This window comes from Capricornis sumatraensis, chromosome 10 (genome assembly GCF_032405125.1).
Source record: "Capricornis sumatraensis isolate serow.1 chromosome 10, serow.2, whole genome shotgun sequence".
NCBI lineage: Eukaryota > Metazoa > Chordata > Mammalia > Artiodactyla > Bovidae > Capricornis > Capricornis sumatraensis.
Window position 1 is genome coordinate 97,984,797 of NC_091078.1, and position 18,955 is coordinate 98,003,751.

The 18,955-nt window shown below is 37.4% G+C and overlaps 1 protein-coding gene across 1 annotated transcript in view; it reads left to right on the forward strand.

The window, feature by feature from the left end:
* The window catches only part of SETD2 (SET domain containing 2, histone lysine methyltransferase), a 54,231-nt gene that overhangs the window by 27,803 nt on the left and 7,473 nt on the right, over positions 1 to 18,955 (forward strand). Inside the window, exons 11-16 of the mRNA XM_068981898.1 lie at positions 9,345 to 9,393; positions 10,587 to 10,770; positions 12,461 to 13,130; positions 14,455 to 14,589; positions 15,648 to 15,787; positions 18,600 to 18,711. Of these exons, the coding sequence (XP_068837999.1) occupies positions 9,345 to 9,393; positions 10,587 to 10,770; positions 12,461 to 13,130; positions 14,455 to 14,589; positions 15,648 to 15,787; positions 18,600 to 18,711 (1,290 nt within the window). The remainder of the gene's footprint in view (positions 1 to 9,344; positions 9,394 to 10,586; positions 10,771 to 12,460; positions 13,131 to 14,454; positions 14,590 to 15,647; positions 15,788 to 18,599; positions 18,712 to 18,955) is intronic.

The window sequence follows — 18,955 nt, forward strand, 5'->3', positions numbered from 1 at the left end:
GTCCTGCTACTCTCTTTGATCACTTACAGCTCAGCATAAACTCAGCCTTCTTAAGCCTTATGAAATCTGACCTTTTATAAATACAAAAGGAAAGATTCAGAGTTAATCTGTTTATGATACAGCATGTGAACACAGGGACTGGAATTGCAGTTAACTGAAAGAGTTCCTGGGGCAGTCATATGTGTGAACCTTTATTTAAGGCCTGCTTTGTTGAGGGCAAAGGAGTCCCTGGAAGAAGTCCTTCCTGTGTTTGGAGACTACTTTTAGAGCCTGTATGAAGACTGACTCAGTAAGGGAGGTGAAAGTGGAGACAGGCACACAGGTGAAGATAGAAAAGCCCTGACAGACCTACTTTGTCTGGTTGACATAATTTTTTAAAAAAAGACATAGTCATCTTAATTTCTTAAAAACTGTCTCTTCTTAAAATCTAGAATAAGTATTTTGTTTCTTTATATGGTAGTTTTTTTATTATAATCTTAATGATATGTTATTCTCTGGGATATCTTTAACTCAGATATGACTGGTACTTTAAATTCATACTCCAGACATAAATTTTTTTGAGTCCTACCAAATTATTTCTTTCCCTGCTTATTGTCCGCCCATCTGAAAGATCAGCGTGGTTGCACAGTACTATCTGGATTGATCCTCTTGAGATTTAAAATTTTACTTGTACCTGAAGCATATCCTTGTTCACCTTCATACTTTGGATTTATCCCAGTTCTTAGCATCAAGGAAGTCATTAAATAAAATCTTCCTTCTTCAAACTTTATAATTTGCTCTGGAATCATTACCCATCTAGAATCGCAGTACTGAAAATGTTTTTGCTTGACTGAACTGTGATGTTGTGTTATGCATTGGTACTGGAGTTGTTAATTCATCTGTCATTCTGATTAACATTTACCATGGTTCTAATTTCAAAACTGATTACAGTTGTCCTTAAAATATATATACTTTAGCTAGGGATCCATAATTTGAACATGTTTTAGAGAAACACCTTGCCTTGATATGATTTGTATATATCCATCCTATTCCCGGCATTGAGAGAGTTAACTACTTCTGTCTGACTTCCACCTATGTGTTCGAGTGAACATTGGTAGAAAAGAAAATGTTATTCAACCAACCTTTTTTAAGCACCTATTGGCAAGCACTTGTTAGTTGCTGGTGTTAATTCCAAGATTACACTAAAAAGCCTTGCTCTAAGACTGTGGTTATGTTAGCCACTCCAAGCTTCCTTGACCTTCCTGGGCCACTGTAACATTGTGTTCCACTCGGCCTGTCTACGTACTGGATGGAGTGAACCTCAAAGAGGTTGCCTCAGGTTTCTTAGCCCTTGCTTTAACTGTGAAGGCAGACATAGGGACCACCAAGGAATGAAAGAGGGTGGGAGGGAAGGGAGTGGAGCTTCGGGAATGACTCTTTGTCCTCGCAGGCCTGATGATGACCCCCCTTGTAACCTGAACCTTTCCATCCAGCTTCTCAGGGCAGCACGGAGCTTGTTAACATCACCAGCTGACCATGTGTCTCCTTTTCTCAACTCCATTTCCAACTTCGTGCTGAAGAAACACAAGAACCTAGCGTGCATTCTGTGAAGAAACAGGAAGATGGTTGGGAAGTTGGATGATGCATGAAAAATAAAATAGGTGAAAAGAGGACAGAGGTGGTTAACTCACTGGCGCCGGCGTTATTTTGGTGCGTCCATTGCCGACAATGGATGTCGTTCTGGGAAAATCCCGACTCCTGGCGAGAAAGGATTAAGTGAGCTACTTTTTCTATACCTCTATACACAGGACCACTGCCTTGGTTCCACAAGGCTTACACATTTTTGACTCCTAAAGTAGACCTCAACAAGAAACATCACTTAGCACATTGCTACACATGAGCATGTATTCATTTTCACATACAGATCAACTGGGTGACATTTTCAGCAGGGGCATGTGCATATATTTCTCTTGGTAAAAGGAATTATTGTACATCACCCCTCGTGCTGAAAATATACCCTACGCTTCACAGAGCAAAACAGCTGGTTATAAGTGATGATTAATTATAATTTGACTGGAAAATCTTCATTCATTTGGATCATGAGAAGAAGAGGTAAGGTTCCTGTGCATTTGGCAGTATCAGTTGCAGGTAAACAGCTGAGAGACTGATGGCTAGTGATTCCAGAGCCTCTTTTATGAACACTTAAGTCACAGGATGTGTGTCTCTTTATGGTGAAGTTTGAGTAGTTAGTTACTTCTGGATTAGGTGATTTAAGGAACATTTTGTATATGTGATAAGGTGGACTTCTCTTGAGGACCATCCTTATTCTTTATCTCAAGACATTATCTTTCTTTATTTATCTTTTAAGTTTTGGTTTTCTGGCCGAGAGGCATGTGGGATCTTAGTTCCCCAACCAGGGATCGAGCCCACACCCTCTGCATTGGAAGGCGAAGCCTTAACCCCCTGGACTGCCAGGGAAGTCCCTCAAAACATCTTTAATTATTAAACATTATTTTGCTAGAAAGTTAAGCATCGAACTCTGTACAGAAGTTTTAAATAATATAGAGCTACCCAACTGTAAAGTTTTGAGCTTGGGGGAATTCCCTGGCAGTCGAGTGATTAGGACTCCGTGTTTTCACTACTGAGGGTCCTGGTTTGACCCCGAGTCGAGATTCCACTAGCCTTGTGGCAAAAAAAAAAAAGGTTTTGTCACTGCTTGGAATTTTGGTTCCTAACTAATACTATATGTGAAATCTACTGTGCAACATTTCAAAATGAAATGATGTGCCCTGAATTTCTATAAATTTCAAAATCCTTAGTAAAGATTATTCTGTATCCATAAGGATCAATATTAGTTATCCTTTTCATTAAAATTCAGAATTGCCCCCAAAGAGCCCTATTTTGGATACCACTGTGTTGAATTTTTGTAATAAATATCTGACTTGATAAAAGACAAGCATGGTTTATAACTTATTAGTTTATTATCAGATAATATCTAAATTATGGGTTGGCCCAATCTGCCACACTGCTTTTTTTGTAAATGAAGTTTTAGGGAGAGCAAAGCCAAATCCATTTCTTTACATACTGTCTGTGGCTGCTTTTGCACTGCACTGGTAGGGTTAAGTAGTTAGTTGCACCAGACTGGATGGCCGACAAAGCCTAAAATATTTACTGTGTTGTTTTTCACAGAGAAAGTTTGCCAACACCTAACCTAAATGATACAGAATCTGACAGCTCGAAACATTCCAATTTTGAATGAAGTCATTTTGACAGTTTATTCTTTTACATGAGCTCTTAATTCTATTTCCCTAAAGACATAATGATCATGTTTCCATAGCCCGTGAAGTTACTTTCTTTTAAAAAAGCCTTGACTCTGTTTAGGATAAGTTACTTTGAGTGATTTAGATGTAGGACTTATCTTAAGAAGATTATATACATTATAGAATCTCTGGGCTAGAAAACACCTGTAATGAATGTTGTTTTTCCCTCAGGACCATGATCAAGTTAGTCGGAAACTTAAGTTTTTCGAGTACGGATAGGTTGGTATAATCCAGTTTTATATATAACATAATGAGACTATATAAATTTTCCTTCTTAATGTTCTTTTAAATCTGATGTAATTTCAGATTTATAGGAAAACTGAAAGAATACTATTCTTTATGTATTCTTCATGTAAAACACATTCCAGTGATAAATGTAGTTAAAAACAGTAAAACATTCCTCTAAACCTTTCATTCAGATTCCCCAGTGTTAGCATTTTACCAAATTTACCTCATTTTCTTTTTTTTTTTTAACTTTTAAAAGGAGCAAGTTAACAGATCTGACGCCCACTGTGCCTAGATATTTTTAAGTGTTTATTTCCCAAATACAAGGATATTCTTCTGTATAACTTCAGTGTTCTTACCAAAATCAGCAAATTGCAGTGACACAATACTATTAATCTTTTAAAAAGGCCTCATTCAAATGTTGCCAGTTGTGCATATACTCTTCTCTATAGAAAAAAAAGAAGAAAATTTGAGATTCAGAATGTAACCTGAGATCAAGTGTTACATTGTTTTATCTCTTTAGTATCCTTTAATCTGAAATAGTGCCTCAATCTTTGTCTTTTATAAATTTCACATTTTTGAATATTCTAAAATTTTTCTAGAATACCCCTCAATTTGGTTTTATTTATCTCATTGCTGGCATTGTCAACTTTGATCGCTTGGTTAAGGTGGTGTCTCCTAGGTTTCTCCAATGTAAAGTTACTGTTTTCCCCTGTATAAAAAACGTGTCATATAGGAGCACCTTTAGAAATTACAAATACTTGGTTTTTTGTGAAATTTATCCACCCATTGATTTGGCCTGAATCTTGTGCAACTATGGTTTTTAACAAATGGTGATTTTCTAATCCAGCCTTCCTTTTTCTGTATTTCTATACAGTGGTAGCAGATTTGCCAGGTTCCTAAAATTACTTGCTTAGATGCCTGTTTCTCCCTACAGGACCATGAGATCTTCAAGGGCAGAGACTGTTCTTTAATCCTTGTAATAAGAGTTACTTTTATCATGGTGTCTTTGTAGTAATAGTTGTAATAATGTGACCACTTAAGAATAGTGAATGATACTCTGTGCCCCTCCAGTCTGTGCTACATTCAGTCTCCAGAGTGATCATTTTAGAAATATACCTGCATTCATGTCAAAGTTCTGCTGAAAAGTTTTAAATGGTTCCTCATTACATTGTTAAATTAAGTCCATTTTTCTTAACAAAGCTCGCATACCATGTCATTATCTGGTCCTTATTTATACATTCGCAGCACAAGCATTTCTGATCTACCAGTGGGACGATACTACTAATGTTCATGCACATATACACACACACACTCTGTGACTCATTTCTGAGACGACTTTCATTTAGATGTCTCTTCTCACTTAAGTTTCATCCTTTCCCCTGAAAGTCATTCCTTTTCCTCGAAGACAGAGTATTCTGCCTTTTCTTTACGGTCTCATAACATCCTTTCCGGTCACAGCAGATAACATTTCGTAATGGTACATTGTGCAGAGCTTGGCTTGGGTCTGTCGTGGTCACTCGAGTCTCCCCAGAGCACTGAGAGAGTGTGGTATGTAGTTTGGCACTTCATAAATATTTGAATGATGAAGGTCCTTCTTTTTCCATTGTACCACACTGCAGCTTGAATCCATAGTATGTATATTGTATTTGATAGGTGGTCAGAAAATACTAGAATGAGTGTCATGTAATCTTTACAGCCCCGTAAAGTAAGTGGTGGTGTTTTTATCAACTGTAAAATGGAAAGAAACATGCCGACGAGGTTGTAGTTTAAGCGACATAGTTGAAAATTAATTCAGGTCTTCTGATTTAAATCCCACATTCTTTCCACTCCTTTTTCCGATCCAAAAATAGTGATTACTATACCCTTCCTGGTCATAACTTTTCTTCCAAGGAGTAAGCGTCTTTTAATTTCATGGCTGCAGTCACCATCTGCAGTGATTTTGGGGATGGCATCACTGACTCGATGGACGCGAGTCTGAGTCAACTCTGGGAGTTGGTGATGGACAGGGAGGCTTGGCGTGCTGCGATTCATGGGGTCGCAAAGAGTCGGACACGACTGAGCGACTGAACTGAACTCAACTGAAATACCCTTCCTGGACAGCCCGTGTTACGTACCTTTGCTGAATACTTTTCAGATTTCCTTCAATCTGTTTCTGTTTTAGTAGCTGATAATTACCAAAGTGAAAGTGTTAGTCACTCAGTTGTGTCCAACTCCTTGCAACCCCATGGACTGTAGCCCACCAGACTCCTCTGTCCATGGAATTCTTCAGGCAGGAATACTGGAGTGGGTAGCCATTCCTTTCTCAGGGGATCTTCCTGACCCAGGGATTGAACACAAGTCTCCTGCATTGCAGGCAGATTCTTTACCATCTGAGCCTCCAGGGAAACCATTCTTAAATCATAGAAATGGCCGTTTTAGTGTTTTGTTCAAGTATCTTTTCTCCCTTAATGCTGTAGAGATCAACCTATGATCCATGATTAAATTTAAAGGGACTTTTCTTCCCTTTCTCTTTGCTTTTTCTCTCCCCTTTTCTCCCTCCCTTTAAAAATGTGAAAAGCCATTCTTAGCTGGGATTGAAGGAATACTTAAAGAACCAGGCTGCAGGTCAGACTTTGCGGTGAAGTCAGTAAAAATAATATTGAAGAAGTTGGAAAAGAAATACACAAGAATACTAGTATACGAGAAGCATTTTCAGAGAAAGTAATGAAAAGATTCTCATGTACTCTTGGGTAAGAGTGTTGCATCATGTTATCAGTTAATTATTTGGAAAAAGTATAACAAAAACATCACCAATTGACTCATCTTTTGGGGGGAAGAGTTGAAGTTTTCTCTCAACTTAATGATTTTAGAATTACAAATAAATGTTAGTGAGCTGGTGAATTTACAGATACAGAATCTCTGGATAAAGAGGATAGATAGAATTATGAAATACGTGGCTTTTTGTGTCTGAGTGCTTTTACCTAGCATAGTGTTTTCAGACTTTATCCACGTTGTATAGCATGTATCAGTAGTTAATTCCATTTTATGGCTGAATAATACTCCATTGTATGGATGCGGTTTTCTACCTATCTTAATATGAGCCAGAATGAGATTGCAGGGGAGAAGGCAGCGATAAACCCAGATGCAGACTTGATAAGTCATAATCTTTTTGTTGCCTATTTGATTTGTTGTTCAATCGCTCAGTTGTGTCCAGCTCTTTGTGACCCCATGGACTACAGCATGCCAGACTTCCCTGTCCTTCTCCATCTCCTGGAGTTTGCTCAGACTCATGTCCATCGAGTTGGTGATGCCATCCAACTGTCTCATCCTCTGTCATTCCCTTCTCCTGCCTTCAGTCTTGCCCAGCTTCATTAGATATTCTTTGCTTTTTTAGTCAGAAGTATTTTATATTTCTCAAATCCTGAAAAAAATCACCTTCATTGTTTCTCAGAATAGTTCCTTCTCTCCTAGAATTCCTTTTACCTGAAGTTGGCACTTTAACTTCGAGCCTCCATATCGCATAACTTTGCTTTCACATTTTCTTTTTTTGTGCCCTTCCATTAATAAAAATGGCACCTGGCTCAGAGTCTTTCTCTTTTTTGTTCTTAGTCTTGCCATCATTTAGGAAGAAAGATTTGTTTGATGCATACTACACAATTCTGTCTGTACTTGCTAACAGGGAAAAATAGTCTAGTCTTAGTTGTAAAAAAAAAATCTGTTATCACAGAATATATAATCTGATATCTATATAATAAAAGGTAAAACTTAACTATATGTTCATTGTAAAGTATTTTGTTCTCAAAGTCTTATTTAGCTAAAGAACAGTCTAATCAGTGCTAAATTTTTATACGTTTCAGAAAAAGTAATCTTACAAAGTATTGTTTTGTAATTTTGTTTTAATCCTTTTTCTACAGTCTGTTCTGTGAGTTCATTTGAAATGTGTTAAAAAAAAGAAGAATGTGCTGGAATGCGTTGCCAACAAACTTCCCATGCGTACTTTTTGAGACTGTTGGAAGAAAAGATCCCAGTTTAGATCCACTCATTGACCTATTGTCAGTAGGTAACATAGTCAAGGAAGAGGGATAGGTTGGAATGTGTAGTCTTCTCTATACATTGTATACAATGTATAGAGTCCTCTCTATAGGCAGCTGCAGTCCAAGAGGAGGAGGAACCCAGATGGCTCTGAACTGAGGGTGTTAACATAGTTCTTTTGTTAGATTCTCCCTTATGAGGAAGAAATGAGTGAGGCCTATTAAGAGAAGCCAGTAGTTCAGTGGTTGTTAATCTTCTCTGGACTTCAGAATCATCTGGGGAGCTTCTAAAAAATACAGATGCCTGGGACTCATTCCCAGAATTTTAGGTTCAGTTTGTTTGGGATAGTACATCTATAAGTTTCCTGGAGTGATCTAATCATGCCGCCAGAGTTGAGAATCGCAGCGCTAGTGGAAATCCTACATAGGAATTTCCACCCTACCTAGGTGGGGTGGTGGATTTTTACTACATTTGTGCATAAATCCACAAAACGGCACTCCTTTCCAGAAGAGTACCACTTTGTCATCTGGACAGATGTGCTCTGGAGTCAGAACAAAAGTGCTCTGATAGCATCAGTTGCTAAGCTTTTTAAGTAAGTTTTCTCATTTGTAAAATGGAGATAACAAACTATGAGAGTTGTTTTGAAACTCAAGATTATGTGTTTGAAATGTGCACACAGGATAAGTACACATTTAATAATGTCATCATCTTTATAGTAGATAATTTGTCAGCATGCATGGAGTATTATTAAAGGGTTCTCTTAAAAATCTATATTCATATAGATTGCCATGTATGTGTATAGTCCACATTTGGCATTTTTAATGGCAGCTGAATATTACATCTTGACCTTTCCTCAGTTGTGTGATATATGGGTTATTTTCATTTTCCACAGATGGTGCTAGAACCAGAAATCATGTAGAAAGATTTTCCTTGGAGTACAGTTCCTTAAAAAATGAGATTACCAGGTCATATTTGTATGTGGTCAGTATTTCAAAAAAACTCTAAAGCAAGGGTTTTGTATGATGTACTATTGCCCACTCAACCAGGTGACTGGATAAGGAAGAATATGTCTAAGAGCTGCTTGATGGACTTAAAACAGTGAGAGATTTTCAGGAAGCAGGTTCATTTCTAGGCTTTAGGCTCATACAGCAAGAAAAGTTACCTCAAGACTTAGTTTATATTTCTCAAGAAGAATCTTGATAAGAGTATTAGATGGTATTTGAAGAGACACAGTGATCTAAAACTTTTCTTTTTAAAAATAACAGCAGCAGTGTAAGGGGAAATTACATTTAGTCATTAGCCAAATTGATTCTGTATTTGTAGGAAAATATACTGAAAAGCAGGAGTTATCTTTACACATGTAATTTTTCTGAGATGTGAAGCTGTTATTACTAACCTTTTCTTTTTGTAAGTAGCAATGGCAAGTGAGATGTTCGAATTGTTCATATGAATACTCTCAGTAAAGAAACTATAGATGACTTTATTTTATATGCAGACAGTTTATGGAAATTAAGATTTTTCAGGAGGTGTATTCCTGCCAGAAATAATGCCCTAGTTACTTAATCTGCTCCTTGGCTAATGAGGTCATGCAAGCCTGGTACCTGTTTAAAAATAAATATGTATTTGTGTTATATATTTTTAAGGGACCAGGATCTATTCTTATTTAAAGCCAAATATAAGTAAATTTTTGAAGAATAATTAAATACCAGACTGTTCCTCCCCATTTCTTTTTTCCAATGTGAAATCAAAGCAATTATCACTTCCACTCATCACTAATAACCCTTCTTTTGGTTTGTGTTTTTGCAGGAGGTATATCGAATTCCGAAGAAAAGTCAGACTGAAAAGGAGAGCACAAGTAGGTATTCAGAGATATTTTGTGCATGAAAAAAGTGAAGTGAAAGTGTTAGTCGCTCAGTCATGACTGACTTTGCAACCCCATGGACTGTAGCTTGCCAGGCCCCTCTGTGCATGGAATTTTCCAGGCAAGAATACTGGAGTGGTTTGCCATTCCTTTCTCCAGGGATCTTCCTGACCCAGGGACTGAACGCGGGTCTCCTGCATTGAAGGCAGATTCTTTACCATCAGAGCCACAAGGGAAGCCCATTGATTTTCTGTGTTACCCCTCAGTGTCAAGCAATTAAAAATCTTAGAACTTCTAACATTCAGAAGAATTGTGAGATACTTTGGGAAATATGTAGTCTAGCTTTTTCCTCATTTTAAAATATGAGGAAATCAGCTTCTATATATAAGATGATTTCTTTGCTTCACATATTCAAAGGTACAGAGTCAAAATATATACTACTGGTATGATTCCTTTTCTTATTTTACACATATATAGTGAAGAAATAGCCACATTTTAAGGAAATTAACACAAGGGAAAGGAACCTAGATTTGAAGAAGGAAATAGTCATTGGGTAGATCAAAGTGAAAGCAGATAATAATGCTTCTGAGTAGTACTTTAGGGCAGCTTTTGAGGCAGTGGCAGTGGAATTGGGTGAGAGCCATTTCAGAGACTGAGTGAAGAAGTTAGCTTCCATCTTTTGAGTAGCAAGCTGGCATTTGTTTTTTTGAGATGTAGCTCTTTGGCTTTAATAACTTCCTTAGTTACTGCCTTTTTTTTTTTTTTTTAAATAAGAGACTTTTCTTTTGAGGTGGTCATGCTTCAGCATGCCAAGCTATTCTTCTACAAATTGTAAATATGCAGCATTATAAGGGCAGTGAAAGGCTTTTGCATTTTAAATTGAAAAGCCTTATTAAAGGTATCAGGAACATCTTGCATGTATGTGTTCCACAGAACTTGTTAGAAATGATGAAAGCTTGAACTGAGACTTTGGTGGAGAAAGGTAGGAAAGGGCATTCATGGAAGAGTCTTTTAGGGAGTAAAGCACACAAGCATACAAGACCTTGTGTTTCGTCCAACTTCAGGACTGGGTATGTGAAGGAGAGTCCATTGATCCATTTGTTGGATAGAAATTTTATCATACAGTTATACTCTATCATGTGAAGAAAAGTCTTCAAGTAAATTTTTTTTAAACCCTTTTTCCTTAGTAACCGAACGAGGAAGGGATGCTGTAGGCTTCAGAGATCAAACAGTTGCCCCAAAGACTCCTAACAGGTCGAGAGAGAGAGACCCAGACAAACAAACTCAAATTAAAGAGAAAAGGAAACGAAGGGGCTCCCTCTCACCACCTTCTTCTGCCTATGAGCGGGGAACCAAAAGGCCAGATGACAGGTAAGTGGCCTCTGTGCGTTATTCTGTGTTGTGAGCAAGTCATTTTTTGAGAGCCCAAGCAACACACTTCTGATTTGGGGCAACATGGGCTTTTGTAATAAAAGTATTCATAAATATTGAGGTAGTCTCTTTTGACAGTAATAATATTGTAAAGACTAATAGATTTTTGTTGCTCGGATGGCTTTGACTTCGTAACATTTAAGTGCTATTTGAGGAGCCAAAGATTTGTTCTTTAAAGGTGTGTATCGGTTGATGGGAGATAACCTTTCAAAGATAATAGTAATTTTTCCAAACAAAACTCAGAACTTTTGTTTTCTAATAACTCTTGTGCCATACTTGTTCAAAATGTTTGATCCCTGTGGCAGAGGCTGTCTTTGTCATGCTGGTAGAAAAACAGGCCACATGATAACCTCCTGGGAACTAGAAAACATTTGTTCACAAGAAGTTCTTTTTAAATTAAATATACTTAAAAAAAATTGAGATGCAGTAGTTATGTAATGCAGTTGTCAGGATTTTTTTATTATGTGTTGTTCATTAAATTTTGTCTTTTTAAGCTCTAGGGGTTCTTTTTCTATATTCTAAATATTCTGCAAGTATATTTCCCTAGTTTACGACTTATGTTTTGATTTTTCTGTATATTTAAATATTCAAGATGTATTAATTATGATGTTATTGAATATATCATAGTATTGTATGTTTCTTTTATAGTCAATGTTTACAATATTTTAAGAAATTCTTCCCTACTTTTAAGGTGATTCTGTGTGTGTGTACTTTTTTAAAAAATGAGATTTAAGTCCTTAATCCATTGGGAATTAATTTTTGTATATATTTTACTGTAGGGGCCTGGTCTCATTTTTTTCTAAGTGAATACCCAGTTGCCCCATTATCATTTACTTCTGAAAGCTCATCTTTTTCCCACTGATCTGCAGTACCGCCTCTCTCCCAACAGGTCTTCACATACGGGAGGATCTGTGACTAGGCTCCTATGACTGTTATTTAAGTCTTGATAGCAAGTAGGACAGATCCTTACTTGATCTTCTGGGATGTCCCTGTCTTTTTCTCACATTTATTCTTCCTTAGACTCTGCTTTGAGTATTTGCATATTCTCTGTCTAGTTAGGTATTCTTTAATATTTTTGTAAAGTTTTTCATTAATGTTTGTTTATAGTTTTCTTTAGGAAAACTTTAAAAATACACATCTTTTGGTGTATTTATTTCTGAGAAACATACCTTTTGTTACATATTCAGTTTGGTTTTAGTGTTCAGATATGCAGTTGACCATTGCATATGTTGATCGTATGTTTGTTAAGCATATAAAATTCTTACTAATTTAAAGAGTGTAAAATTTTTTTTGCCCATTATGCCCCACGCTCCCCTTTTTTGTCCTTGTCAACAGTCTATATCATACGAATTTGTTTTGGTTTCCCTTTCTAATTCTTACGCGTTGTTCACGTTACTGTGCTAGTAATACCTTCAGTGCAAATCATAGAATGAAAGAGTTTTTTATCTTGGAAATTGATTCCTACTCATATTTATCATGGAGTATTTTTTTTATGATTTTCAGCCAGTGCCAGATTGGAGTTGGTGTGGTTACTGGTTTAGCACTGAGTGACATAACATTTGCTAGTGCTTTGGTTATGTCTCTGATTTAGGGAAAAACTTTTTGTGGTGCTTTATTGTTTTCTTTCTAGATATGATACACCTACTTCTAAAAAGAAAGTACGAATTAAAGATCGCAATAAACTTTCTACAGAGGAGCGTCGGAAGTTGTTTGAGCAAGAGGTCGCTCAGCGGGAGGCTCAGAAACAGCAGCAGCAGATGCAGAACCTGGGAATGACGTCTCCACTGCCCTATGACTCTCTTGGCTACAATGCCCCTCATCACCCCTTTGCCGGCTACCCACCAGGTTATCCCATGCAGGCCTATGTGGATCCCAGCAATCCGAATGCTGGAAAGGTGCTCCTCCCCACACCCAGCATGGACCCTGTGTGTTCTCCTGCTGCTTATGATCACTCTCAGCCCTTGGTGGGACATTCTACAGAACCCCTCGCTGCCCCTCCACCTGTGCCAGTGGTGCCACACGTGGCAGCCCCTGTGGAAGTTTCCAGTTCACAGTATGTGGCCCAAAGTGACGCTGTGGTACACCAAGACTCCAGTGTCACTGTCTTGCCAGTGCCAGCCCCAGGCCCAGTCCAAGGACAGAATTACAGTGTCTGGGATTCAAACCAACAATCCGTGAGCGTACAGCAGCAGTACTCTCCTGCACAGTCTCAAGCAACCATATATTACCAAGGACAGGCTTGTCCAACTGTCTATGGTGTGACGTCACCCTATTCACAGACAACTCCACCAATTGTGCAGGTAACTAATTTTGGAAACCCTCTTTTCTCTAAATCTGATGAAGGTGGATGTCCTGTCTTTCAGCACTTTTAGGCTGCTAATTTTGAATATACTAATTATCTGTTTTGTCACAAGTTATTTAACAGGTTAAGATAAAAATAAGTAATTATCTCATAGTTTCTGTGGGTCAGGAATTCAGAAGCACTTTTGCTGGATGGTTCTGGCTCAGTCTTTGATAGAATTACAGTCAAGCCGTTAAGCAGGGCCGTAGTGATCTGAAGGCTCGACGGAGGATGGAACGTTTACTTTCAAGCTCACTCACATGTTGTTAGCTGGTCTTGGTTCCTTTCTCCACTCTAAATAGGACTGCTGATAGTATTCCAGCTGGTTTCCCCCAGAGGGATTGAGGAGGGAGGGAGGGAAGGTGACTATTTTTGTGGTTTTTAATCAAGTTTAAAAAAAATTTTTGTAAAACCAATACATTTTAAGCTTTTCTTAAAAAGAAGACTGTTTTAAGGCATCATCTTCATCACATTGCTGTGTCCCTCCTATCATTCCTCATCACTCCTTAAAGGTGAATTGTTGTGATGGCAGAGACTCCCTGATATGTTTCCTGTATACATTACTTAGTATTGAAGTAAAAGAAGTAATTTTTACTTCTGTTAGTTTTTTGTGTGTGTGTGATGAAGCTGTACCAAAATTTTGCTCAGAAGACTATGACAAAGTATCCTGCTATTTTTTCCCCCTTTTTAAAGTGTCCTGCTTTGATTCTGAAAACCTAAACTGTATTAACTGCCTTCATTTTTTGTGATCTCTTTTACCACATTTATATATTTTAAGTATTTTTAATTTGGAAGGTTTTTTTTATGTTTTTCTGTTTAACATGATTCTTAACCATTTTTCCAAATTATTCTGTATTTTTATGTATATGTGTTTTGATGGCTATATAATACATTTGCTTGTAAGGTGATTGTTTATCCATTTTTCCTGGAGTAGTTGTTTAAATTGAAAGTTCTTTTTCATAATTATAAATATCACTGCACTGGATCTTCTTATGCTTAGTTTTGTATGTGTGTGATTTTCTTTTCATGTTTGGCTTAGAATTAATGTTACAGTGCTAAATACAGCTGGTAAGAGAATGGGCATTATTGGTTTTCGGCTGTTAATTTTCTTAGCTTTTTACAAAAGATTGTTTTACAAATTTGTAGTAGAACACTCACATTGAAAGTTTAAAAAAGTTAATCGATGTTTCTTCCAGTCAAGATATATGTCAACTTGAAGTCAGATACTGCTTTATTAGAGCTAGAAATGTATGAATTGTGAATTTCTTCATTTTATCTTTTAGAGTTATGCCCAGCCAAGTCTTCAGTACATCCAGGGACAACAGATTTTCACAGCTCACCCACAAGGAGTGGTGGTACAGCCAACTGCAGCCGTGACTACAATAGTTGCACCAGGGCAGCCCCAGCCCTTACAGCCAGTAAGAAATATTTTAGTTGATAAAACTGTCATTGGCTACCTGTTGGCTTAGGGCCCCATTCTTATGACCTCATTTAAGTTTAATTACCTTATTTAAGGGCCCTGTCTCCAGATACAGTCACATTGGGGGCTGGGGCTTCATATGAATTTGAGAGAGGCAGAATTCAGTTTATAACAGTGATTATAAAGTTTTGGGGCTTCCGGGTGGCCCAGCGGTAAAGAAATCCTCCTGCAGTGCAGAAGACGCAGGAGACACCACAGGTTCGATCCCTGGGTTGGGAAGATCCCCTGGAGGAGGGCATGGCAACCCACTCTAGTATTCTTGCCTTGGAGAATCCCATGGACAGAGGAGCCTGAAGTTTTTATATTTTTTCATAATGTAGCATTAAATTTTTAAAAGCTATTTGTTTAGGAAAAAAATTTTAAACTGGGGGAAAAAAAAACACCAACTTCGTCACCCATTTCTATATTTTTTAAATGTAAATATAAGATTTCAAACATAGAAAATAAATAATGGATAAATGTTAGCGTTCTATCACATTTGTTTATGTCCTAAGTCCATTCAGCTAATCAGTACCCTGGAGTTAGTTATATGCCATTTAGCATTGGGTTTTTTTTTTAAGATCAAAAAATACTGTTCTAGATAATGAGCTGCTAAATATTTTTAAATATGATGCACTGGATAGTGAACTTGGAGCGTGCTCTAAATTTTCTGATAGATTACTAAAAGCTCTTCATGTAAACCATCTCTGATCATTTCCCAGATTGTACCCTTCTTTTTTTTTTTTTTAAGAAGTATATGTGATGTTTTTATTGAAACATACTGCTAAGGTGACTACTTTTGTCCTTTTCAGCCAAATTAAAAGAAATGTCACTGGGACTGCCCTGGCAGTCCAGCAGTTACGGCTCCATGTTTCCACTGCAGCGGGTGTGGGTTTGATCCCTGGTTTGGGAACTAAGATCCTACGAGCCATGTGGTGTAGCTGAAAAGTGAAAGAAAAAAAAAAAGAAATGTCACTGATCAACTGATCAGGACCTTGTATGTGTCTTTCTTTTTAGCCTGAAATGGTTGTGACAAATAATCTCCTGGATTTACCACCCCCATCTCCTCCCAAACCAAAAACCATTGTCTTACCTCCCAACTGGAAGACAGCCCGAGACCCGGAAGGCAAGATTTACTACTACCACGTGGTCACCAGGTAAGAAGAGCTGCTGGATCCCCACGTCATCTTTCAGGTGGCCAAAGAAGCTGCCTCAACGAGAGAGTTTCATGTTGATAGGCTTGTTGCTAGCTGTTAATTGTGCTTGAGGGCTGCTGGCTTTCCAGAAACACATCATAAATGTTATAACATATGTTAGACTTCTGTCCTTTTTAGTTAACATTCTGGTGTTTTTAATCTGCAAGACTCTTTTGAAGAAAATTAAGGAATCTTTTTTAAAAATGGTAATAACTTCATCTAGCATAGTAGATTTCTCAGGTCATGGGCAGACCTTTTCTGTAAAAAGCCTGAGAATAAGTATTTTAGGCTTTACATGCCTAACAGTCTTTGGTACAACTGTTCAATTCTTCTGTTGTTGCATAAGCAGCCAGACAGTACATAAATGAATGGGCATGTCTGTGTTCTGAGTAAACTTAATTTGATTTGTGAGTCTTAGTTTGACCCACACTGTATATAAAAAAACCTGATTTATCTTATTTTTAGAATTTAAAAATATATTTTAGGCAGATAGCTTTATGTGAATATATGTGTTCTGTATACATTGGTATATAATGTAAGTTGTTGGGGTGCATGTTTTGTCATCTGCTTTATTTACCAGTCTATTTATAGAACTTCCCTTATCAATTAATACAAAACTATATCATTTTTAATACTTGCTTATTTGTTGCAGGGGTCAGTAGACTATGCCCATCCCATGGGCTACTTATTTTGGCAAATAAAGTTATTTGGAACACACCCATTTATTTAGGAATTGTTTACGGCTGCTTTCGTCCTCCAGTCACAGTAGACTAGTTGTGAAAGAGATCATTTGGTCCACAAGGTCACAGATCCTTTATAGAAGTTCCCCTCACCCCTGCTCTTCTGTATGACTATACCAGATTTTATTTAACCCATTCCGATGGATGGATTTTCACTCTTTTATATATAGCTCTAAACCTAGACATTCTTACAGACGCTAATAATAATTTTACTACCTTCTTCAGGCAGATTCTTAGACGCAAAATATTTGGTCAAAAGTGATATACATTTTAAATTAACATGTATTTACAGCTTATCATTTAAAGAAAAAAAATCATACCAATTTTGACTCCCACAAAATGTATATACAAAGGTACCTTTTTCTTTATGTAGGTTCTTTAACTCATGTAAGATAGTAGATAAGAAATCTTACTTTCATTTTCAGTTCTTTTATTTTTGAGATGGAAAGTCTTCATTAGATTATTGACCATTTTTATCTCTTGTGAATTGCTTGTTTGGGGCATCTGCCATTTTAAGAGATCGTTAGATCTCTTAATCCAAGAATATTGCAAGTTCTTGTTGGTAACGTCTTGTGACAGAAGGAAATGAAAAATTTCATACAGTCAAGTATTTTCCCTTTCTACTTAGGTCTTCATTACTCCTGTAAAAATGTCTTTATAAAACAAGCCCTTGTTATACTGCTGACTGAAAGTGTTGTGACTTTAAAAATCAATGTCTGCAAATTTTACCAGAACTTTGTTTTTTTTTTTTTCAATACCAAAGCAAACTTTATCACTTTTTTCCAGGAAAAAAAAATTTTATTTCTTATTTATGTCTGCACTTTTCTAGTTTTTCTTCAGCTAGCACCTAAGAGTATAATACCTCCCTCTCTGTTTAATTCCCATAATAAAACCTACAACTGCATGTGGTTCTTTGATTACAATAGAAATCTTGAGCCCTTTTTTTAAAATTAATTCTGTCAGTTAAAGATACTTTCATAATCGCCTACAGAACTGACTGACATCAAATGCTTTTAACATTGCTGACTAAAAATTGCTGTGGTAGAAAAGCACAGGACTGTAATGACAGGATGGACCTGTCAGGTATGTTGCTAGCTTCTTGGAGGGTTTTGACATTTTAAGTGATTCCCCTTAACAGCATTTCTTGTGACAACTGACTTCTGACTCCTGGATATGAGTTTCCTTACTTCTACTTGTTACTTCACAGATCTAGGTTTTTTAACAAAAACAAAGCCACTTTTGCCTGCTTACCTTCAAAACAACCATAAACATGCAATGAGGTAATTTCCTGGCAATCCAGTAGTTAGGATTCTGGGCCAGGATCCCAGGGTTCAATCCCTGGTTGGGGAACTAAGATCCCTGCAAGCTTTGCAGTGCAGCCAAAAGAAAAAAGAAAAAAACATGCAAAGAGTTAACATGGTTGAACTTTTTCTTTTTTTTTTTGTAGTCAGTTGAGACTATTTTTAGCAGGGGGCACAAGTTTTTAACCTGTTCACATCTTTTCCATTTTGTCAATCATCAAACCAGAGGAGCAAAACTATTATTAATAATACAAACAAGAAGACTCCTAAAGCAGGAAAGAGTTTTCTCAGGTGATCAAGGATTGTGAGGAGGGTGTTGTGATTTATTTTATTTTGCTCCAAGTACATGCTAGGTACGGTTATGATTGATCTCTTCACCTGCAAAGGGGTGGCATAGGCAGGCGCCTACTACATGTACTTTCTCTAGCCTTTGCTGAATCCTTATGTAGGACATTACGAGCCAGATGAGAGCCAGACGGAATATTTGGTTTTACTGTTGTCTTTGATACCTAATAAATGTTGCCACAATGTTGGCTATAGAAATACAGTGGCCTAAAGAACATGTCTCTGGGATAGAGTTCTTGCTGTTGGGAAGAATGTCGCTCTCATGGAGCTGACTTACTCTGTGTTTCATTGCGTGTTATATTTTTATGATCGTATGAGCAGAGATACCTATGCCAGGGTCCTCTGTTTTCTGGCCATGACAGCATGGCTGTTCTTCCCTTCTTCTAGGCAGACTCAGTGGGATCCTCCTACTTGGGAAAGCCCAGGAGATGATGCCAGCCTTGAGCATGAAGCTGAGATGGACTTGGGAACCCCAACATATGATGAAAATCCCATGAAGGTGAGTGTGGCTTACTTGTTTCCTGGGAGTCTTTGTCTTGTCATTTTTTAGTACCATTAGCCATGTACAAGTACCATTAGCCATTGCTCCAGGTACATGCTAGGTACGGTTATGATTGATCTCTTCACCTGCAAAGGGGTGGCATAGGCAGGCGCCTACTGCATGTACTTTCCTTAGCCTTGGAAATTCTGTTTTCCTTATTGTTCTGGAGAATTAGGCGTATGAAACATGCTTGGAGGTGGAA